Source organism: Xyrauchen texanus, chromosome 42 (assembly GCF_025860055.1).
Source record: "Xyrauchen texanus isolate HMW12.3.18 chromosome 42, RBS_HiC_50CHRs, whole genome shotgun sequence".
NCBI lineage: Eukaryota > Metazoa > Chordata > Actinopteri > Cypriniformes > Catostomidae > Xyrauchen > Xyrauchen texanus.
The window spans coordinates 9,716,207-9,740,249 of record NC_068317.1 but is presented as its reverse complement, the minus strand read 5'-3'; the positions used below and the strand labels follow the sequence as shown (position 1 = coordinate 9,740,249).

Genomic DNA, 24,043 nt, shown 5'->3' with positions numbered 1-24,043 from the left:
TATTTGTGTTTGATGTTTTACATTGTTATTTAGAAGAGTTTGTGTTTTGTTGAAGTTTTAGGGGTTACCATTCAGTGAATAATGCAGCTTGAGGTTGTACTGAGGACAGAGGACAACTTCAATATAAAAAATAGTGCTACTCATTGAGCAATTATTAATGTAAGCTAGTTAAAGAAAGAAGTTCCCATTTCAGTACTAGTTTTTGCTGTGTTTGCCAGTACTTGTTAGTTAGTGACTACAGGTTTCCTATACTAGAAGTAATTAAGTTATGATTATAAGGTAATTATTAGTTCTGTGATAGAGTTCAATTTCAAGTAAAAGACCATCAAAATGTAAGAGTCAGCTTTCTCAATATTTTAAGTTAAGGACAATTAACGTGTATGTGTATTACTAAATTAAAATCAGAAAGTTCTCTTAACTTAAACTTGGGGGTTTATTGACTTACCTTCTGCTAACTTATTCGGGTTATGTCATTTTTGGATTCTGCCAGTTTTGCATTTTATATTTAGGTCTGTTCAGTTCAGTTTCATTTGTGAAATGAAATATGTATGAAGTGCTTGGCTATATCTCTGACATTTATTGAGTCTTATTCCTTTGAATGTCCACTGCTTTTTCTCATTCCACTCTATTGAGGCAACGTAGTGTAATATCAGCTATTTCTACTTAAGTGATGTTTTAGGCCTCTGCCATATTTTCAAAATGTTTTCGGCTACATTTAGCAAGGTTTTGGTCACAATATGCATCATGTAAAACACACACACATCCCAGGAATTTGTGTTGTCCCAAAACACTTTTATTTGGTTCTTTAAGATTTGATACTAGTAATTCTAGAATACAGATTAGTGAAGCCTCTGAAGTAAAAAATGTAGACTCTTCTCATCTTAGAAAGAGTCTTTCTATGGTGTTTTGTCACTGTATGTGCGTAGTAATTTTTTTTCATTATTATAGCTTAAAATATTGACATAAAACTAAAAAAGTAAAGGAGAAGGATATACAATATACAGGAAATAACTTTGTGACTACCGGTGTATGCTTACTAAACATAGTGCCTAACCCAGTCAAATGGCGTGGTCAATCAGCTTTTGAATTAACCATTTATTTTTCTGTTGATCTATTGAAATCTAAATCAAATAATTTCTCCCTTAGTGATTTTACACCAGAAACACATGAAAGTAAGTCTGTAGATCCTTAAAGGCATAGTTAACCCAAAAATGTAATTTGTCTCATCATTTACTCACCCTCATGCCATCCCTGATGTGTGTGACTTTCTTTCTTCAGCAGAACACATATTAAGATTTTAGAAGAATATTTCAGCTCTTTTGGTCCATTCAATGCAAGTGAATGGTGACCAGAACTTTAAAGCTCCAAAGAGCAAATAAAGGTGGCATAAAAGTAATTGACAGCAGTCTCCTTGTCGATCGTGATTTCAAGTTCGATTACACTTCCTATAGTGCCATCTAGCCAGTCATTTTTAGTTGTATAGCACTTTTCACAACATGCATCATTTCAATTCAGGTTTACAGAAAGTCATGCTTTAACAGAAAATGAAGCTGTAATATTTGTAATGTCTTAGAGTGATCATTGTGAAGTTTTATAAAAATATCATTGTAAATTGTGTCTTAAAATAAATAATTATATAAAAAGGTAAATAATAATTGTTTTTCGAACCCCAGTGAGCAAGCTGAAGGTGACTGTGGGAAGGAGCACAACATAAGATGTTGGTTAATGGAGAAAAATTACCTAGGGAGAAACCAGACTCACTGTGGGGGCCAGTTCCCCTTTGGCTAAACAACATGAATACAATGCCAAATACACTATTTATGTGTAGTGCAGGTCATGGTTTAAATCAGTAAAATAAAATAAAAATGTTAATGGACAATGTTTAAAAAAAATCTAATAAACATTGTTCGAACTAAATGTATGACTAAAGTCTTTGAAGTACATCCTAGAATAACTCATACTGAACTAACATACTGAACTTGCATACTGTAGATGCATTGTCCTTTGTTAACTGCTGATGTAGGCTTTTGTTGGCAATTAATTGATAGTCTATTTATTACATTTTAGGAGTGTAGTCCATCATTAGACCAAGGTGATACAGGCAGAGATCAATGAGGTGCATCGTAATTCAACTTGCAAGTAATTTCATTGAGGTTTTGTGAGGTCCATCCTAAGTCCAAGGTTTATGCAGACATATTAATGATACCATGTCTTACAGTTGGAGTTGGCATTAGTTATTCCTCTGTAAAGTCCATCGTAGTATACCGAAGTGATGTCTGCCTGGCACAGGCTGCAGTTAGTCATCATCACTCAGTGGCACATAGCAGTGGGAGTCGGACATCAAGCAGGAACGGAGCTGGATCTGGCAGGCTCTAGTAACCTTGAGATATGTATCCCGAGGTTGAGACAGGGAACAAATAGAATAATATCAGCTTAGATGACATTCACTTCAATGCAGAGTCACATAATATGAGTATATGTTATATAATTACATCTGGTGTGTAATCAAGCTTGAAATCATGATCATGCCAATAGACTGCAATGGCAAGATGTACAATGAAAAAATTTACATTTTGGTCTGTTCTCTACCAAAAAATTATTAGATTGCTTCTGCCGACATGGATTAAAAGACTGGAGTTGTATGGATTACTTTTATGATGCATTTATGTGCTTTTTGAAGTTCTGGTCACCATTCACTTGAATTGTATGGACATACAGATCTGAAATATTCTTCTAGATATCATTGTTAGTGTTTTGCAGAAGAAAGAAATTCTTTTACATCTGGGATGGCTTAAGGGGGAGTAAATGATGAGAGAATTTTCATTTTTGGGTGAACTATCCCTTTAAACTCACTTGACAACATTCACAATTGTTCAATTCTGTTAGAGTTATTATTATACATTCATATTTAAAATACATGGATTTCCCCTTGGTTGTTTAATTAGTTGTTATCAATGTTAACAAAAATCTGGAATATAGTATGCTGTTGTTGTCAAGAATCAGAACGTCACAGATTTGCACTTTAAATTGCATGTCAGACTGACTTGATCTTGTGATCATCTTGACTTTAGATGCTCTGGTTCCATGGAAGTGTTTTTCTCTAGTGGAAGAGGAAGTCCTCTCCCTTTAATAATCAGCATGGGGGTCCTCATGGGCACATCTGCTAGGAGCATCCTCAGCAGACCCATCAACTCTTCTACGAACACAGTGAGTAAAATACTTAAAAAATGTAAACATTTCTGAGCTTTGCCTTGAGTTATTTAGAGTAAGGGTTAGGGTTGTCAGCTGTATTTTTGAACATGTCTGTAGCATTACCAAATTCAGTTGTACTAAACATCTGAAATAGATAACACTTCTGTCCGTCCGACAGTCCATCCACCTACGTATACAGTAAGGATGTCCCGAGACCGATATCAGAATCGGGTCTGATACTGGGATCACGTACTTGTACTTGTACTCGTACTCGACTCATAAAAAGGCTCCAATATCAAAAACCAATTAATGTCATTGCGTAAGCTTAAGGCCGAAACGCAGACAAAAGTGCTTGGCCAACGCGTGGTACTGTTGTACATACATTACGTGCACGCTTGTGTTGCTCTGGCGGTTACAAACCTCAGACCACAGGGGGGCAATAGATTTTTAGGAGTTACCACAAAACCATTGCTGAGTCCGAAACCAGGAAAATGCTGCCTTTGGAGGCTGTATACGGAGGCAGGATGAAAATAAGGTGCTTTTCAAACTGTTCGGAGACCAGTTTCCTTAAGAGTTCCATCCATTCAAAACAGCTGTCTTTTAAGCCATTAACCAATTAGGTAGCAAGTCAGCTGCTTAAGTTTTCAGATGCAGCCTGGATGTGGTAGATGAATCGATAGTTGAGGAGTGGGGGAGAGACACAAAGAAAAAACAAGTTCGTTTGAATGGACTGGGGACAAAAAGTAGTATATATTTTTTGAAAAGTTTAACTCAAATTGCTGCCCGAGTCTACCATAATAGTTGTTGATTGAAAGAAGAAAATACGCTCAAGCACCCCTTGCTGCAATGCTGAGAATGCATTTTGTACTTGCTTTGCATTATGAATTGAACTCTAACATGTTTCACAATGCAACAACACGTCTTTAAGGTCGAAACATACTTCACGCAAGAACGCGAGCACTTGGCCAAATCAGTTCTTTTGAATGGACTGGGGACAAAAAGTTGTACAGTATACAGTACTGTGCAAAAGTTTTAGGCAGTTGTGAAAAATGATGCATAGTGAGAATGTCTTAAAAAAAAAAAAAAAAAAAGAAATGAAAAAAGACATAAATAGTTTTAATTTATCACTTATTGTCATACAAAGTCCAGTAAACATAAATAAAGCTAAATCAATATTCGGTGTGACCACCTTTGCCTTTAAAACAGCACCAAATCTCTGAGGTACACCTGGACACAGTTTATCTTGGTTGTTGGCAGATAGGATGATCCAAGCTTCTTGGAGAATTCGTCACAGTTCTTCTATCTATTTATGCTGTCTAAATTGCTTCTGTCTCTTAATGTAATCACAGTGTAAGGGGGTTAAGCTGGGCAATGAGGAGGTGAGAACCAGCTTGTCAATATAAATAATAATTTAATTAAACATAAACATAAACACACACGACGGACATGCCCGTAATTTTCTCTCTCTCGAACCGTCTTCACCGGCCACCTTTATCCCTCGCGCGCCCCATCAGGCCGATTGGGGACCGGGCGCGCGACATTCTAGCCCGGCCCCACCCCCCTCCGCTCCACACTCCTCCCGGTGTTACCTCAGGCCGGGGTGCCACCGGCATGACCTACACCCCCCCCCCCATCTTTCCCTGGGGAGGGGTGTGCTTTGCGCCCTGTCAGGTCATCCCCGCCTTCCTCGACCTGGGAGGAGACAGGAGGGGAAAACAACAACAACAACAACAACAACAAAACAGGGAAAATGCCAACACGGTGCAACAGAGAGAGAGAGAGGAGAGGAGAGAGAGAAGAAGCTCACTCACCGGTTCTCTGATGTACCTCGAACACTCTGCCACACTCTCCAGCGGACGACAGCCGCTCCTCTCCGGGCGAACCAGAGTCAAACCTCCGACCCCCAGCAGACAGAACGCCCCTCCGCTTTTCTGGTGGCACCTGGGGACATTCCTCCGCCCCTGGCAGCGGCCCTACCGCTCCAGGCGAACGGGGAGTTACTTCCCTCCTCCCCTCGCGGACGGCGGTCTTCCCTTGACCCCTCCGCATTTCTGGGGGACGGCAGGGCACTCCTCTGCCCCTGGCTGCAGCTCCATCGCTCCAGGAGGTCGGGGAATCCAGTCCCGACTCGCCCGTCGGCCGTTCCCCGCATCCGGGCGGTCAGGCTGCTCCGTCACCCGGCAAATGGCAGCGGTGCTCCCCTGGGTGGACGGTGGTGTCGAGGACTCTGCGATGGGCATCCCTCCTCCTTCCCAGGTTTCGGCACCAATGTAAGGGGGTTAAGATGGGCAAGGAGGAGGCGAGAACCGGCTTGTCAATATAAATAATTATTTAATTAAACTCAAAACAAAAGCACAAACATAAACACACACATGACGGACATGCCGTAATTCTCTCTCTCTCGAACCGTCGTCACCGGCCGCCTTTATCCCTCGCGCGCCCCATCAGGCTGATTGGGGACCGGGCGTGCGACATTCTAGCCCGGCCCCGCCCCCCTCCGTTCCACACACAGATAGACACAATGTTCAGTGGGGGGCTCTGTGGGGGCTATGACATCTGTTGCAGAGCGACCTGTTCTTCTAATCTAATCTTTTCTATTTGTAGAAGTAATGTTTGGGAGTCTAACATTTATATTTCCTATTGACGCACTGAAGCTGAAGATATAAATAACCATCTTAAGACCAATGCTTTTGTGAGTCCTGAGTTCGCCATGACATTTGTTGATTGAAATAAGTAAATACGCTCTAGCACCCCTTGCGGCAAGACTGAGAATGCAGAGCGTACTTGCTTTGCGTCATGAATTGATTGCTGACACATTTCACAACGCAACGACAAGTGAAATCTTGCTTTTGCTTGCGTAGCAAGTTGCGTCTGCGTTCACGTACTTCCGTAGAGTATGTCTGCAAAATTAAATCTACAATATGTCAAAGTGTTATTATTGAACAGCAAAGGTTGCAATTTAATGAAATACATATATTATATGCAGGTGCACATGCAATTCGATGATTTAACCGCTGCCTTTAGCAGTATAAATTCAGTCGGAGTCACAAGCAATATGCGCTTCCTCAGTTGTGAATCATGAAATCATGTGGCATTACTGTATAAATTGTCAAAATAATAATTATATTCTAATAGACATCTACATGACAGAAATATATCACTACACTATGCACTAAATGCACTATAGTAATAGTTATGTATTATTTACTACAATAATAAAATATGAATTGCATTATATTAATCAATACCTCACATCTGTGATGATCTGCTGTGCAGCGCTTTATTTGACAGTAGTATTTTTGTTGTATTATCTGTAAAAAAAGAGAAAAATAAAAAATATAACAAAATAATGCAATGGTATGTTGAAATTTACAGATAATTGTTCTATTTTCATTTAATTAAAGATATTTTTAAATAATTTGTTTAGACACCCTTTAATGATAACATTGAATTACACTGTTAAATATGGAATTTGTGAAAGAAAGAAAAATAAATGGTAAATAATAAAAAAAATCATAGGGCGATACATGTTAACATACAGAGATGCTTCTTGTCATGAAAAATAATCTTCCCCTTAAATATGCAAAATAATTCTTAGATCAGCCTTCTTAGATCTTATTTGAGCTCCAATAGCTGAAATCAATAAAGCTAACAGTTCATCTCTCTTGTTTTTCTTTACAGTTAAATTTTATATAGATTTTCTTTTTCTTCAGATTTTATAATAATAATAATAAAAAACAAATCTGGTATCGGCATCGGCAAGTACTGAAAAGGAAGTATCGATACTCGTACTCATTCTCCAAAAAATGGTATCGGGGCATCCCTATATATATAAATATATAGTGTTTTGAAGTTAGTTTTTGTGACAGGTATGTTTCAGTGAGAGTTTCTTTTTCCTCTATATTACATCACAAACAGTCATCTCTTTCCATGTCTCGCCATATACATCAGCTGTGTCCAAAATAAACTTGGTATTTATAAACAAACGGTCATTGTATTTTTCTAATATTAATATGATTTCCCCTCCAGGCCAACGTGAAGACATCTTGTGAACATCATGCTACACCCACACATCCGTCCTCAGCCCTGGAGACCCCATCTTGGTCGTATTAACATTGACAAATCAAACTTAATTGAGTTTAACCCACCTGTGTTTGAATCTTTGATTGGTAGTGTGACACCAAGGGGACCCATTGATGGAAGTATGAGTCTTAAATTAATTATTAATATTATTACCAGTGTTTTACTAGTTTGACCAAGACAAATCCACATCCTAATTTCCACACACACTATTGAAATGTCAAACCCAACTAAGATATTTCTTAATATATTAAAATATATATCTCTATGTGTCTAATGCCATCCCACTCTAGATCCTCCCTATAAAAGTTGCATCATGACCTCAGTCAATCATTCATGCTTGTTCAGCAAGATCTTTAAACTAAAGTTCTCCTTTTTTTTTGGCTATACCTGAGGTCATTTTTAATTCTAAGATTAAAAGTTGCAAAGGTTCATGTTATAAGCATCCCTGCACTGGCATACTTTCTTATAACTTTCTGAGGTATGTAGTTTCTAGTTGGTCTTCTCTTTACATTGGTTGCCTGGGACTGATAAGCACTCCCTGGCTTAGTAAGTGGTAGATGGTCATTGTCTTTAACCAGAGATATGCACAAATTTTATTACACATAGCTTTCCCAAATAATTTTTTATTCTCATACAAGTTAACTGGTGTAAATTATTTTATCTCATAGTCAAGGCAAGTAAATTAAGTATTTGCTTTTTTCTAGCATCAAATCTTACAAGTCTCTCAGTGGTGAGTGTTGACATGCATAAGGAAGAGAACAAGAATTTACACCACACCGACATGTACAAGAACTCCAACCTCATTGTGCGGCGGAACCAAGAATTCACCATTACCATCAAATTTGACCGTGCCTTTGATGAAAAGAAGGACAATACGCAGCTGGAGTTCTTGATTGGTGAGCAACTCTAGAGACCTTCCCAAATAATTTTCTTTTAATGTCAGATAGTGACTCTTATGGTCAATGCAATAGGGGTTGAAGTTTGACATCTGTTTTTTAGATGTAAAACAGTGTCTCCATCTGGCTTTATGTGTCGCAAAGTAGTAAGCAAGATGTGACAGTTTCATGCAATGTGCAGTGAAAAGACTCTATATTGTTTTTGGCAAAAATATGGAGATTTTAATTAGGTAATGTACCATCCTCTACAAACAAATTCCAGAAAGTCACACATGAAAGACAGATTCCTAAAGCACTGGAGAAACACAAATAGCTTAAAGCTACTCCCACAACTGCATGTTTAAGGAGTATATAGTGTGGGTAAATTTTCATTTTGATGCCAGCAAATATCTGTTCATCTTACCTCACAGGCAGTGAACCTGATGAAAACAAGGGTACCTACATCATTGTGTTCTTTGGAGCACATAAAGGTGAAATGCCCTGGCAGGCTCGTGTGGTGACCACACAAGGCAATGATGTAACCATTGGCATTACACCAGCAGTGAGCTGCATCATAGGCAGGTTTCGCACTTTTGTCACTATAGTGTCTGATTCTGGAAAACAACGCACCCAGAGGGATCCTGACACAGATTTATATGTGCTGTTCAATCCTTGGGACCCTGGTGAGTACAACTGTAGAACTTCATAATGCATACATGGTTGGCAACTAAAATGGTGTATGCATTTGACAGAAAACAACAACATTTTGCTCGAGTCCAGCATAGGAGCATCAATATCTTGCTACATGTTTGATGGTGCATGTATACTGTATGTGTTGCCACACAGTGGATCAGGTGTATATGCCTGAAGAATCCAACAGGGAGGAGTATTTGTTGAATGAAGTGGGGACTATCTACAATGGAGAATTTGACAACGTGAACTCCCGTTCATGGAACTATGGGCAGGTTGGCAATATTTTCTTTGCCATCTTTCTAAATGATTCTTTAAATCAGATACAAACCAATTTTCTCCCATTTCCTGTGAAAAGTTTAACCTGACATTTACATTCCTCCACTGAACTTTTTCTGTGGTTTCCTGTAGTTTCAAAAAGGAGTTCTGGATGCTTGCCTTCTGGTCATGGATGCTGGCAAAGTACCTTTGATATACCGTGGCAATGCCACTCAATTAGCCCGGCAAGGCTCAGCTCTGGTATGAACTGGCAAAGAACATTAGAGTCAGATCATGTGAATGCTTCATTTGCCATCTTGTCAATAGGCCATATTTTCTTTTAGAATGGACAATGCCCCAAACTGGTTTATTTGTTTGCTCTTCTACCATACTTACTAATTAACAGGTTTTATGGGAATACATATGCCGTATATTTAAGCTGCCTGATGGTATATTTTCAGATGAATGCCCAGGATGATGATGGTGTCTTGGTTGGCAACTGGAGTGGCGAATACAGCTCTGGCACAGCCCCCACTGCTTGGACAGGCAGTCCTGAAATCCTGCTCAAATACGCCAATGAAGGTTGTGTGCCTGTTTGCTTTGCTCAGTGCTGGGTGTTTGCTGGTGTTCTGAACACTTGTAAGTACTGTATAGCATTTACAGATTCTTTGTGTTGATTTGGGGGGTTTTGAGGCCATTTACACCTTGTTTTGACATGCATTTTGGGCAATATATTTGAAACGGGATGATGCTAAAGACAGGTGTAAACGGGGTCCAAAGCGTTTTGAGATATATTCACTTATTCAACCACATTCAGAGGTGGATGAAAATGCACTTCCCACTCACCCTGTCAATCAACCACTAAAACAAGAGTTTGAAAGTTTCGTTTTTTGTGCCTTATCATCATGTAGTAATACACCGACTGAATGATTGATGTATTGTAAGGCCTACTACTTATGCTATACCCCAAAAATACCACTATATATATATATATATATATATATATATATATATATATATATATATATATATATATACAGTATATATATTTATATTATATCACTATTCATTAGCAAACAAATGAAGCATCATCTAAAATATATACACGAATGGCCAAACAACCAAAGCTATCACAGTATGTCATCATACAATCAGAGACCCTGAACACAAGTCTTCAAAAGAGACACATATTACGACCCGGTGTAAACGGTGATGCGTCTAGCCTGTCCACTTGTGATGGGATAGCCCAAAAAAGTATTTTAATACTACGTGTAAATAGGGCCAGTCTATGAAAATAAAGTTGAGATTTTTGAAAATAAAATGCGATGGCTGACATAGCGAATGCATCAGCAACAATTGGTGTCTAGTTGCTTTAAACAAGAAACAAGAATGCCAACATTTTACAGGATTATTCTGGGTTCAATACAAGTTAAGGTCATTCGACAGCATTTGTGGCATAATATTGATTACCACAAGAATTCATTTAGACTCATCCCTCCTTTTCTTTAAAAATACAATGAAATAAAATGGGGCCAATCTGTAAACATTAAATCACTCACTGTTTCAAAAGAATAGCAGCAAGACATAAACAATACACGTGCTAATATGAATGTAGTGTGATAAAATCGCTTACTAACCTCTTTAAAGTAAAGTTAGATCTAACTGTAAAGGTTTATTGCCATGATGATGTAATGCCATAAACCCTAAAACGACAATTTAAAGTAAACTGCATTTTGTCTATGCTTATTAAACTGCTGCAACTAAAAAGCATGCTGACTCTTGACTATAATTCTGCATATGGCTAATCCCTAGAACAAACTGGTGGGTGCAACTATGATAGCAACAGAGTTTTCAATAACAGAACCTCAGATGAGCTCTACGCTTTCAAACAAGAGTCAGATCCATACTCAACTGCTAGTTGTTCAGTTCAGGTCTGTACACAGTATGCAGATTTAATATACATGCTGTCGTCATTACATGAATGTTTTTGGGAGTAAATTGGTAAACCAAGCTTTGTGTACAGTACCGGATTAAAGGATTAATTCACCCAAAAATGAAAATTCTCTTATCATTTACTCACCCTCATGCCATCCCAGAAATGTATGACTTTCTTTCTTATGCAGAATACAAACAACAATTTTTAGAAGAATTTATCAGCTCTGTAGGTCCAAACAGAGCTGAAAACGTTTGAAGCTCTAAAAAGCACATTTAGCAATCATAAAAGTAATCCATATTCAATCCAGTGGATTTATAAACGTTATTTGAAGAAAAACGCTAGGTATGTGTAAGAAATAGATCAATATTTAAAACTTTTTTTTAACTATATAATGTTTGCTTGTGCTCAGCTGTGGTATGCACAGGTCCCTTTAACATCCCTTTAAGCACTCGGAAGAGGAGTGACAAATTAGCAACATGTAGCTGCAATGTGTATGTGGCCATATATATTTCAGAGACTAATTTTTGACCAATTGTATTGTATGTTGAGAATTAGATGGCAAATACACCTAGCTTTTACGTAATGTTTTGGTAATATTTGTTTAACCTCCCACCCAGTTTTGCGCTGTCTCGGGATCCCTGCAAGGGTCATCACCAACTTCTGCTCCGCTCACGACAACTCGGGCAACCTGACGACAGACATTGTGCTGGATGAAAATGGGAGAGTGGACCGAGAGAATACAAGAGATTCAATCTGGTGAGATTTCTTGAACAGTGGGACACAAGCATCCAAGTGGCTTGCAATACTAAAGTGTACCTTGATCAGTTGTTCCTTGATTGATTTTAATGATTTTGATTGAATGTATAACATGGGTAATGCTTTGAAATAAGGTTCTATTTGTTCACATTTGTAAATGCATTATGTATCATGAGCCAACAATCAAATATACTGTATGTATATATATATATATATACACAACTTGTATAGTATTTGGAAAGTATTGTAAGTATTGTGATGATATACTGATGTGATATACAGTAATCTGTGTTAACAGTTTGATTAGTAGTAAATATTTAATGTTGGTGAGTGACAATGATACGGTGTTTTCAACAGGAACTACCACTGCTGGAATGAAATGTGCATAAAGAGGGCTGATCTTCAAGAAAAATACTCTGGCTGGCAGGTGATTGACTGCACCCCTCAAGAGACCAGTGATGGTAAATGTCTAAAATATTTCAATGTTTATACCAGGTAAATTGGCTATTATTTATTGCTAAATTATTACGCCTTGCAAAACATATCTATATCTTTGAACAGGTCTGATATGTCCAATGTGTGCTTCGAGGGTTCTGAGTGTTTGGGTTATTTATGGGATCACTAATTTGCATTTTATTTAAAAATACATTTTGCAATAAAGTATTAGAACAGTGTGTAACGTACATGTAGACATTCTTTTAATGTGACATGTGGTTACGTGACATTCATTAGGATTAGCTTTCAATATTTACCTACAGTATCTTACCATCTTTGTGTAGGTCTTTATAGATGCGGCCCGACATCTGTCAATGCCATCAAAGAAGGAGAGCTCAGCTTTCAGTTTGATGCAAGGTTTGTCTTTGCAGAGGTAAGGAACATGTCAACTCTTTTTGCAGTTTTTACCTATTTTATTTCAATCTGGCTTAATTTACAAGATCTTAAAATCTTGACTAAATGCAATTGTAGCACTTAACCACAACAAACTCTTTGTCTTTAGCTTAACAGTGATGTGATTTTTCATAAGTCTGATAAGTTTGGAAAAACAAAGGTCATCTACGTGGACACTGCGTATGTGGGAAAGCTCATTGTGACCAAAAAGGTGAACAGTAGCGACTATGAGAATATCACATCTAACTATAAATATCCAGAGGGTAAGTGCATCCATTTTCATTTCACATTAGTCAATAGAGTCAAAAAGCCATGTGCCATTACAGCAAGAGAGCTGCATTAGATCAAGCAGATCTGCACCAGTGGTCATGACTAGTCAAAAAGAATGCAAAAAAGGACACCATAAAATCACTGTTAATCTTTTGAATCCATATGTAATGGGAGCCAGCTGGTACGTCTCCCATGCTGGCTGATCCCAGTTCGAATCCCGCTCAGAGACAGTCAAGTAGGACTGGTTTCCTGCTTTATTTTTATGGAATGATGGTGGTGTAGTGGTCTAAGCACATAACTGGTAATCTGGTAATCAGAAGAATGCTGGTTCGAGCCCCACAGTCACCACCATTGTGTCCTTGAGTAAGGCACTTGACTCCAGGTTGCTCTGGGGGGATTGTCCATGTAATAAGTGCACTATTACAGACTAAGTTGCTTTGGATAAAAGCGTCTGTCAAATGCATAAATGTAAATGTATTTAAGTAATTTGCTCTTAAATCAATAATTGAGTGCCCAAAACAAATATGGTGCAGGTTGGAATTCAATAACATCAAACATCATTGACTTTTGCATGTCCCATGACCAAACCGCCATGATGTCGAACCTGCGCCGCACTCACCATATTTGATTTGGCTGCAAGTTTGCTGTCATGATGCTTGGTTTGCTTGTGAAACTTTACCTTTAACTGACTCCAGGTACTGTCAAGGAGAGGGAGACCATGCAGTTGGCAGTGAGTCGTGGTGTTCCTCCCAGGGATTACGTCCCACTTGATGAAGCTGGTGTGGATATAGATATCCAGACTGACACCGTCAAAATGAGTGACAACTTCACGCTGACCTTGAACATTAAGAACCAGAGCAGCAAAACCTGCAATGTCCAATGCTGCATCACTGGCTGTGTGGTGTATTACACAGGCGTCACCAGCTCCTCCTTCAAGTTTGAAACCAAAGATGTAACTGTGCAGCCCTTGTCGAGTGAGTCAGGCTTTACTAGTAAAAGTGATCCAGGTTTATTTCGGTTTACGAATCATTGCACACATTGCACTCTTTATTTTGTTGTTAGTGTTGCTACATAGCATGTCTTTTGTAACACTAATGACTCTAAGAGCACTGTCCATGAATTATAGTGTAATCATAAAATGTCTTCACATTTGACAGCACAGACAGTGAGGATAGCTGTCCGAGCTGTGGAGTACATGCCTTACCTGGTGGAGCAGTCCAACCTGCTCTTTAATGTGTACGGTTACATTGAGGATAGTGATGTTTCCATTTCAAAGATGAGAGTTGTCACGCTCCGCCCTCCTGAACTTCTGATAAAGGTACATTTCGCCAATCACATTTCAGAGGGAAACTTGTGTGACACATTTTATAGACGTCAGTGTAATTTGTGTTACATGTTTTGTTCAACTGTCGCCATGCAGATTTTACAAACTTACCTGAATAGTTGTACAAAAATAAGTGTAGTTGCAGTTGATGAGATTGGAATACATGTATTGATGCTCTGCATTATAATTCATACACAGGTGACTGGAACTCCCCGGGTTGGCAAGGATTTCATGGTCAGTGTAGAATTCATGAATCCCTATAATTTCATCCTGAAAGACGTTGTGCTCCGCCTTGATGGACCTGGTCTGATACAGACTAAAACTAAAAAATACAAGTGAGCTTAGTATTTCTTACTCAATTACTCTGATTTTCAAAACCAGCTTGTGAAGTAAAGCACCGTTGAATTGATGGCTGTACACACTATTTTTATAATAGAGATCCACAGAGACATACCAACAATTTACGTATAAGTGTACCGGTTTTAGTATTACTTTATAGTAAAAAGCATAGTATAATTTTAGGAGTGTTATTACTGGCACTGTAAAAAGTTTGTGACTTAAAGGGATAGTTCCCCCAAAAATAAAAATTCTCTCATCATTTACACAACCTCATGACATCCCAGATGTGTATGACTTTCTTCCTTCAGCAGAACACAAACAAAGGTTTTCAGAAGAATATCTCAGCTCTGTTGGCCCATACCATGCAAATGAATAGTGACCAAAATTTGAAGCTCCAAAAAGCACATAAACACATTATAAAGAATGGTGACCAAAATTTGAAGCTCCAAAAAAGCACATAAACACATTATAAAAGTAATCCATAAGACTCCAGTGGTTAAATATGTCTTCAAAAGCTATATGATCTGTGTCGGTGAGAAACAGATACATATTTTAGTGTCTTTTTTTAATATATAAATCACCACTTTCACATTTTTGCAGTCTTCAGGCATATCACCACCTACTGGTCAGGGAGGAAAATTTATAGTACAAATTGACTTACAGTTTTTCAAAATTGCTAAAACACATTTCTTGAAACCTTCACCCATTATCTCACAACTTTAAACACAAAACCAAATCTTCAAACTACATTCAAAAAAGCCCTGAAAATCACCTCAAAACCATTTCATCTTTGCCCAAACTCAAACAATGCTTTCAGATCATACCCACAGCAGGTCAATATATAAACACTAGGGATGTGCCCGAAGCCGAATACCCTATTCAGAAAGGTACGCATAATGACTTCAAAATGAATGACGGATTCATCTGAATAGCCTAATATAAAAAAATATTTGTTTAACTGATTATCCAAGATGTACAAGAGTAAAGCCACATTTTAAATAAACATATTCAAAATTACAACGAATCTGTGCAGCCAATATTTCTAATGTGTAATGAATGAAAATACGCAGGTTGTGATTTCAGATCGGATGGCTGGAAGAGGCCAGAAGTCTCGACTCGGCCTCTGTTAATTGTTCACGTCTGGAGCTTGTCAAGTGTAACATTAACTAAGATACGACATCATATACACCTTCCAATTCTTGAAATGTCTATGTTAATGTATCACACTATTCACACGCGATTCCCATGTATTTATTTATAGTCTAAACCTGAGCATGATGTTACATTCCTGACCTGAAGTGATGATTTCACGTCGGAGCTCATCTTTCCATCTCTTATAGTTGACCACATTTATATCCACATCAGTGATTAAGGTAATTATCTGGATAAGACTTAATTCCAAAATAGTAAAAATGCTGCAAAAAGGTTTAAATGCTCCATAGAGTATTCATCTATTAGGAATATTCCTCCTTATGTAAAACGAAAAAACTGAAACATACTCATCTTTTTTTCTTCTTCTTTAAACTGTGCTAAATTTGACAATGTTAAGTGTTTTTTAGCTCTGGAAAGGCACTATATAAATGTAACATTATTATTATTATTATTAATAAATTAAATAATAATGTCCTATTGTAAATATTCCTAATAGACTTGCAGGACTTTCACCTGTTGGAAGGATATATTGATTTTATTTTTTAATTTGTATTTATTATTCACTGCAAAATGTGTGCTTAAAAATTAAATAATAATTGTATAATAATAATAATTATAATTATTATTATTATTATTACTGTATTAGGCTATTGCTATGAAAAGGCCTATACAAGGCATTTTATTAATATAAACTAGAAATGTATGAGTAACTTTTAAAAGTTAGTTTTGAAGCACTTACAATTTAAGCCCCGCCCACATCCGGTTCCATCCGAATAAAGAGACAGATACAGATAATATTGTCATATGAACAAATACAGATACAGATAATGGCCTCATGGCACACCCATAATAAACATAACAGCACATTCATTAGACACTACATCCCAAAACAGAGAACACAGCATCCTGGGCATGTAGTTACAGAATTTATTTTATTTTATTGTATATAGTAAGTGCATTTTGCAATTACTATCAAAAAAGTATATTATTCACAACTTACAGTAGTACAATGAATATATTGTATACGGTAAGTACTGCGAGTAATACAGTATTGAATGTCTACAAAATACAGCAGTCCAACTGCAAAACCCCAAAAATCAAAGAACACTCTAAATGAAAAGCACATTACAGTACACTTAAAAATGTTGTGCAACTGCAAAATCAAAGTCAATGAGAGATGCATTCTGCCTCAGCATCATGTCTTCACATCCTTAGAAACAACTGTGAAAAGTGGTTGTGTGTAAACGATGACAACTGTGTTGTAGTGTTTAACTTTCTCGCTTGTGTTTACCGTTTTGCATCACAAGTGTATCACAGTGCGAAATGAGTTTTAGTGTGTGAGAATGTGTTTAGAGCTAATGGTGTCTAACTACCTGAACTTGTTTAAGGTTTTGACAAGAGTGATTGATTTGACAAATGGATTTAGGCCACAAGTTCAGGGACTTGAAACTATTATATAATATTTATTTATTGATTTACTCCTTTTAGCATCTGTTGAAAAAAATATAATTCTGTCAATTCACATAGAATTATGAATTTGAAGTAAACACAAAATGATAAGTTATTATGCTTAAGTACACTCAAGCAGAACTTTGGCACTCAAGGCAGTTACTCGTGACATTAAAGTTGATAAAACACAAATATATTTGTATTTATATGTGTGTATCTCTTGTTCTCTGCAGAAACAGACCTTCAACACTCTCAGAACTCTCAAACTATTTGGTCTCTGACAGTATTGTGTGTTTGTTTCTACTTGCAGGCAGATTTTACCTGGTGGATCAGTGAAATATAAAGAGTCGATCTTCCCTCTGATTTCTGGGAAGAAAAAGCTATTGGTATGTCTGGACTGCAAAGCATTGAGACAGGTCACCGGTGAGATAGATGTCGAAGTACTGAAAGCTTGAAAGCTTGAAAGCTTGAAAGAGAGAGAGAGAGAGAGAGAGAGAGAGCAGAGAGAGAGAGAGAGAGAGAGAGAGAGAGAGAGAGAGAGAGAGAGAGAGATTGGGGGGGGTGGCGGTGTCAGAGGGGGGATCCCAGTCCCATTTTCTTGTTTTACTTTGCTTGCTCAATGTTAATTGAAATGCAATCTAATGTGCAAATGTACATGTAAAGTATATTGTTACCTTAACTGAGGAGCTTTTCTACCTGATTGGACCCTTAAAATTCATTTTATTGATGTAACCTAATGCATTCAGCTTGACTTAGTGATGTTAAAAATAATTTTTGATTTGAATCATTTATTTAGTTAATTTAGATGCTACCACATGAAGCAACATGTTTTGATCAAGACTAGATGGTCTGAAATGTGATATAATTTTCATCTGCACCTACACATGACTTATTTTTGGTTGGGGGCCGTTTTATTGATTTTGGGAAGAAGAGATAAGGTAATAAAAATGCTTTAGTAATCACAATATATTATTGATTTTCTCTGCAATAATTGCTATAATGCCATGGACTATATTTCACTAATGCAAACTAACAATAAAGATCAAACAGAATTTAGTTTTGATGGATGTGATTATTTATACTGCAAATTTTCACTTTGAAAGCAATACTTCATAACATGACAACTCTTACTAGTGGGATAACATTTAGTTTTGTTGAAGTATAGACAAATCCTGCCAGTGCAAATACATGTATCTTAAAATATGACTTGATTAATCATTAGAGTTGGTAAAGGATTTATATAAAATGCTAACATTTAAATGAGTCACAAAATACCCCCAAAAAACAACAACACATATTTAAATATACTGTATTGTTTATTAACATTATTTTAAAATCTAGTGTTTAAATAAACAAATTCTAATAATGCTAATAATTGTTAATGTTAATGTTTATAACTAATGATCAACAAGCACTGATATTGTTTCATACTGACCATCCCTAGCTAATCATTTATTCACAACCCTGGTCCTAGAGAACCCTAACACCCAATTCAGGTCTTGGAGTGCAAATAATACAGTAGTTACCTGGGTTTGTTCCTGGCAGGCAGCAGATGTCCTAACCCTGAACCAATCCCTAATGCTAACCATATGGAGCCTGTACCCTTGAGTCTGTGGTTGAGTATCCTGCCAGGAACAACCTCAGACACGTTTCACCCATGCATCTTGGAGGCTGTACTAATGAACTGATGATAGAAATCAGGTGTGTAAAATAAGGAAGACATGTGTGACTGGGTACACCAGGACCAGGACTGAATAGCACTCAGTTTAAATCTATTATAGGAGACAGATTTTTAGAAGCGTCCTATAACAGAAGAGTTAAACTGAGCATTCTTATAGCGAAGGAAGAACACATTGCCATAAAGTAGCAAAGCAGAGAGGTGGAAACTGCATATTCTTGGAGGAAACTGGTAACTGAGGATCTATAGGACTTCTGATACCTTTTGGACATATTTCTGCACTGATATACCCATTTGTAGCAGTGCAGAACATTAATTGGATTAGAATAAAAGTGCATCAACATACAGTAGTTCAACTTTTTAAGGCATTGTTAGGGCTTGGACTAGAAGACTGCAGGTGCAGATTCTATATAAAAGTTAGAAGAATTTTTATTTACACTGAGATCCATATGCAAACAGATCCGAAATATTGAGCAGTTTGATGATCAAACAAATAAGGGACCACCATGGAGAAATCATGGATAGTACCAAAGACCGGCTTTTATAGGAGATGATGGAGATGGAGGAAAAGATGATGGAGATGGAGGAAGGCACTGGTGTGGAATTGGGGATGGGGGAACACTTCATCTCAATGCAGCGAAAGGAGTGAATTGTCCCTCCCAATCATGCATCATGCGCCTGTCATTGTTTATATGTATATTACATTTTTTTAAATGCTCAAAATCATTTTGTGTGAGATAACTTTCAATTGCGTGACTGTGATTCTGTCATAATCAGACAAAAAAGTCCCCCCTCCGTGGGACGAGTTGGTATCATCCAACTAGTGTCGCGCAATCCACTCCAGCATTGACAGTGCTGACACGTGGTACCTGTTGCTTTTCTCAGCACTGGATAGGCCAATTACAGTCGTTTATTATTACTAGATTATATATAAAAAAATTATTGTAAAGATAATGCTGAGGCGGATTTACATTCAAAGGCATAAATAGGATAGGCCATGTTGTTTATTATTTGTTTATAGGATTTAAAAACAAATACTTTTATAGGTGGATTTCCATTCACAGGTAGGAATCCTTGCAATTATCAGGTTTAATTAAAAATAAATATCCAGTGTAAAATGTCTGCAAATTTATATTAAACTTTCTGAAATGCATGGAGGATTCTTTTTTCATAGCGTCAAGCGCCCCCTACAGGAATAAAACTTTTTATCTCATAAGAAAGTCAGTTGCTTCATGTACAATTTCAGTCTGTAGGTCTGTTTCCCAAACTGACTGAGGAAAGCAGAGAGGCAGGCAAGGACATAGCCATGGAATTACTTTTGGGTGGGCCTCAATAAAAACAGATGTCCCAAAATTTTGGGCCAAATTCTTCTTCTTCAAATTTTCCATAGCAACAGAAATGCAGCACATTCAAACAGTTCTTTCACACTTTTAGAAATCAGAATTTATGCATTTTTTAAACTATTTTATAAATATACAGTACTGTGCAAAAGTTTTAGGAACTTGTAAAAAATGTTGCATAGTGAGTATGTCTTCAAAAATAATGTCATAAATAGTTTTCATTTATCACTAACATCATACAAAGTCTGGTAAACTAAAGCTAAAACAGCCCTGATTCTCCTAGATACACCTGGTTGTTGGCAGATAGGATGCTCCAAGCTTCTTGGAGAATTCTCCACAGTTCTTCTATCTATTTAGGCTGTCTCAATTGCTTCTGTCTATACAGTGAGGAAAATAAGTATTTGAACACCCTGCTATTTTGCAAGTTCTCCCACTTAGAAATCATGGAGGGGTCTGAAATTGTCATCGTAGGTGCATGTCCACTGTGAGAGACATAATCTAAAAAACAAAATCCAGAAATCACAATGTATGATTTTTTAACTATTTATTTGTATGATACAGCTGCAAATAAGTATTTGAACACCTGAGAAAATCAATGTTAATATTTGGTACAGTAGCCTTTGTTTGCAATTACAGAGGTCAAACGTTTCCTGTAGTTTTTCACCAGGTTTGCACACACTGCAGGAGGGATTTTGGCCCACTCCTCCACACAGATCTTCTCTAGATCAGTCAGGTTTCTGGGCTGTCGCTGAGAAACACGGAGTTTGAGCTCCCTCCAAAGATTCTCTATTGGGTTTAGGTCTGGAGACTGGCTAGGCCACACCAGAACCTTGATATGCTTCTTACAGAGCCAATCCTTGGTTATCCTGGCTGTGTGCTTCGGGTCATTGTCATGTTGGAAGACCCAGCCTCGACCCATCTTCAATGCTCTAACTGAGGGAAGGAGGTTGTTCCCCAAAATCTCGCAATACATGGCCCCAGTCATCCTCTCCTTAATACAGTGCAGTCGCCCTGTCCCATGTGCAGAAAAACACCCCCAAAGCATGATGCTACCACCCCCATGCTTCACAGTAGGGATAGTGTTCTTGGGATGGTACTCATCATTCTTCTTCCTCCAAACACGGTTAGTGGAATTATGACCAAAAAGTTCTATTTTGGTCTCATCTGACCACATGACTTTCTCCCATGACTCCTCTGGATCATCCAAATGGTCATTGGCAAACTTAAGACGGCCTTGACATGTGCTGGTTTAAGCAGGGGAACCTTCCGTGCCATGCATGATTTCAAACCATGACGTCTTAGTGTATTACCAACAGTAACCTTGGAAACGGTGGTCCCAGCTCTTTTCAGGTCATTGACCAGCTCCTCCCGTGTAGTTCTGGGCTGATTTCTCACCTTTCTTAGGATCATTGAGACCCCACGAGGTGAGATCTTGCATGGAGCCCCAGTCCGAGGGAGATTGACAGTCATGTTTAGCTTCTTCCATTTCCTAATGATTGCTCCAACAGTGGACCTTTTTTCACCAAGCTGCTTGGCAATTTCCCGTAGCCCTTTCCAGCCTTGTGGAGGTGTACAATTTTGTCTCTAGTGTCTTTGGACAGCTCTTTGGTCTTGGCCATGTTAGTAGTTGGATTCTTACTGATTGTATGGGGTGGACAGGTGTCTTTATGCAGCTAACGACCTCAAACAGGTGCATCTAATTTAGGATAATAAATGGAGTGGAGGTGGACATTTTAAAGGCAGACTAACAGGTCTTTGAGGGTCAGAATTCTAGCTGATAGACAGGTGTTCAAATACTTATTTGCAGCTTTATCATACAAATAAATAGTTAAAGAATCATACATAGTGATTTCTGGATTTTTTTTTTTAGATTATGTCTCTCACAGTGGACATGCACCTACGATGACAATTTCAGACCCCTCCATGATTTCCAAGTGGGAGAACTTGCAAAATAGCAGGGTGTTCAAATACTTATTTTCCTCACTGTATATGTAATCACAGACTGACACAATGGGGGGGGGGACTCTGTGGGGGCCTTGACATCTGTTGCAGAGCGACCTGTTCTTCTAATCTAATCTTTTCTATTTGTAAAAGTAACGTTTGGGAGTCTAACATTTCTATTTCCTAATGACACACTAAAGCTGAAAATATAAATAACCATCTTAAGACCAATGCTTTTGTGAAACATCTTATGTGCCTAAAACCTTTGCACAGTACTGTATATTTTAAGTCAAAGAATAATCTCTAATATTCTGGGTGAGCCTGGGTCTAATTTGGGTGGGAATGAATCAAAACACTTTAGATGTTATAAATATAATAAAAAATAAATAAATAAATGAATAAATCATAAAATAAATCACAGAGAAGCTTGCTCTAGTAAGATCCCCCAAGGACCCACATTTGGAACCCCGTCCCCATGTTAAAATCAAATCTACGCCATTGGAGGAAGGACAGTGGGAACTCCAACAGAGCTGTGGCAGAAGATGATGGATCTACATCTCCTGCACTCAAAAGAGGCCATGTGATCTTCTGCAGAACAGAAGAGCCACATTACTACCCATTAATATCAAATAGAGTTTAATAAAAATGTATGCACAAACAAGATGGCCGCCGATGACAGAGCCACACGGCATGTTATCAAACAAAGGATTAAACCTGAGATTTACACCACTATTGATGGCAAGATTATAGTGGAAGATGAACTGTTAAGTTTCCTTTCTGTCAAACTGAAGACTGTACCTCAGGATGACATTATCCTGATGACAGTAAATCATTTTGGATCAGAGTGGATTGAAAACTCCAAGAAGGTCCTGTTTGAACTGTGTCCTAGCACTGGGCAGGGTTGTGTAGCTCACAAAGGGGAACTGAAAGATGTCAACAATGTTAAGAGTTGTCTAAAACTACTGAATGAGGTTGGTGAGAATGTTCCTCGCTTTGTGTCCTATCACTTGGATGATCTACCATCAGTGACTTTTAATAGCCTTTATGTCTCTTGCCTGGTTAGTAAGATTGAACGCCTAAATGTAGAGTTGGTCTCCATGAAAAATACTGTGTGTAAGCAGTCGACTGAATGTGAGAACCTTCGTGGAATAACTACAGACATTAGCAAACGACTGGGTGTGATTGAGCAACCCAGTGCTAGCAAGGGGAATGCTGCCACAATCATGGCTAGTGAGGAGGCCCAGCTCCATGGACCAAGTCACAAGTATCCTGCACCAGGACCCTCGGCGTTGCCCGTCATTGAGGAGACAGCTGGCGGGGGGATTGAGGTGCTGATGTCCCCTGCATGGAGTCGTGTATTAAAGCATGGCAAGCGCAAGCAACGTTTTGGAAAACGATCTACTGCTGCAGTACAGAACAAGACTTGTATGAATCCTCCTAGAGAGAAGAAGGCCAATGGAATTGTTGGAACTGGTGCAGTGGAGAACATACATGCAGTAACAACTAAGCTGGTGAGTGTCTTTGTGACAAAGCTTGATCCTGACTTAGATCCTGAGACGCTGGCTAGTTATTTAAAAGAACAACTTTCCAGAGATGTGACTTGTCAGAAGATTGGCACTGAGTATACTCGCTACAGTTCTTTCAAAGTTACAGCTGAATGCAAGGAAGTAGCAGAGATGTATGCGCCGCAGCTGTGGCCTGAAGGGACCTATGTAAGGCGCTTCTATGAGAATCGCAAGCATAGGGCTGCGGTAGGGGCAAGTATTAAAGCACCGCTTGACACAGAGATGAGTGCGCCTGAACCAAAGGGCGTCCCTTGCATGTAAAACAATGATAAACTGCTATGAGAGTTGTGTCCTATAACTCCCGTGG

General features: G+C 38.1%; 2 protein-coding genes across 2 annotated transcripts in view; both read left to right on the top strand.

Moving 5' to 3' along the window:
• Positions 1–2,272: 2,272 nt before the first annotated feature.
• Positions 2,273–17,667, top strand: LOC127634812 (coagulation factor XIII A chain-like). Its single transcript, XM_052114490.1, has 17 exons — positions 2,273–2,400; positions 3,072–3,207; positions 4,542–4,571; positions 7,277–7,394; positions 7,980–8,171; positions 8,582–8,833; positions 8,997–9,115; positions 9,252–9,359; positions 9,560–9,737; positions 11,652–11,790; positions 12,148–12,251; positions 12,570–12,658; positions 12,788–12,941; positions 13,644–13,922; positions 14,106–14,266; positions 14,471–14,607; positions 17,523–17,667. The coding sequence occupies exons 1-17, from the start codon at positions 2,273–2,275 to the stop codon at positions 17,665–17,667; spliced, it is 2,469 nt and encodes an 822-aa protein (XP_051970450.1).
• A 5,166-nt stretch (positions 17,668–22,833) lies between these two features.
• LOC127634811 (coagulation factor XIII A chain-like) overlaps positions 22,834–24,043 on the top strand; it is a 28,022-nt gene continuing 26,812 nt past the window's right edge. The window contains exon 1 of the mRNA XM_052114489.1: positions 22,834–23,922. Coding sequence (XP_051970449.1) covers positions 22,834–23,922 — 1,089 coding nt within the window. The remainder of the gene's footprint in view (positions 23,923–24,043) is intronic.

Coding starts and splice junctions, on each gene's coding strand:
- LOC127634812 (XM_052114490.1), top strand. CDS start 2,273: ATGTCTGCCTGGCACAGGCTGCAGTTAGTCATCATCACTCAGTGGCAC. Junction 9,360..9,559: donor CCCGGCAAGGCTCAGCTCTG/GTATGAACTGGC, acceptor GTATATTTTCAG/ATGAATGCCCAGGATGATGA. Junction 12,942..13,643: donor TAACTATAAATATCCAGAGG/GTAAGTGCATCC, acceptor AACTGACTCCAG/GTACTGTCAAGGAGAGGGAG.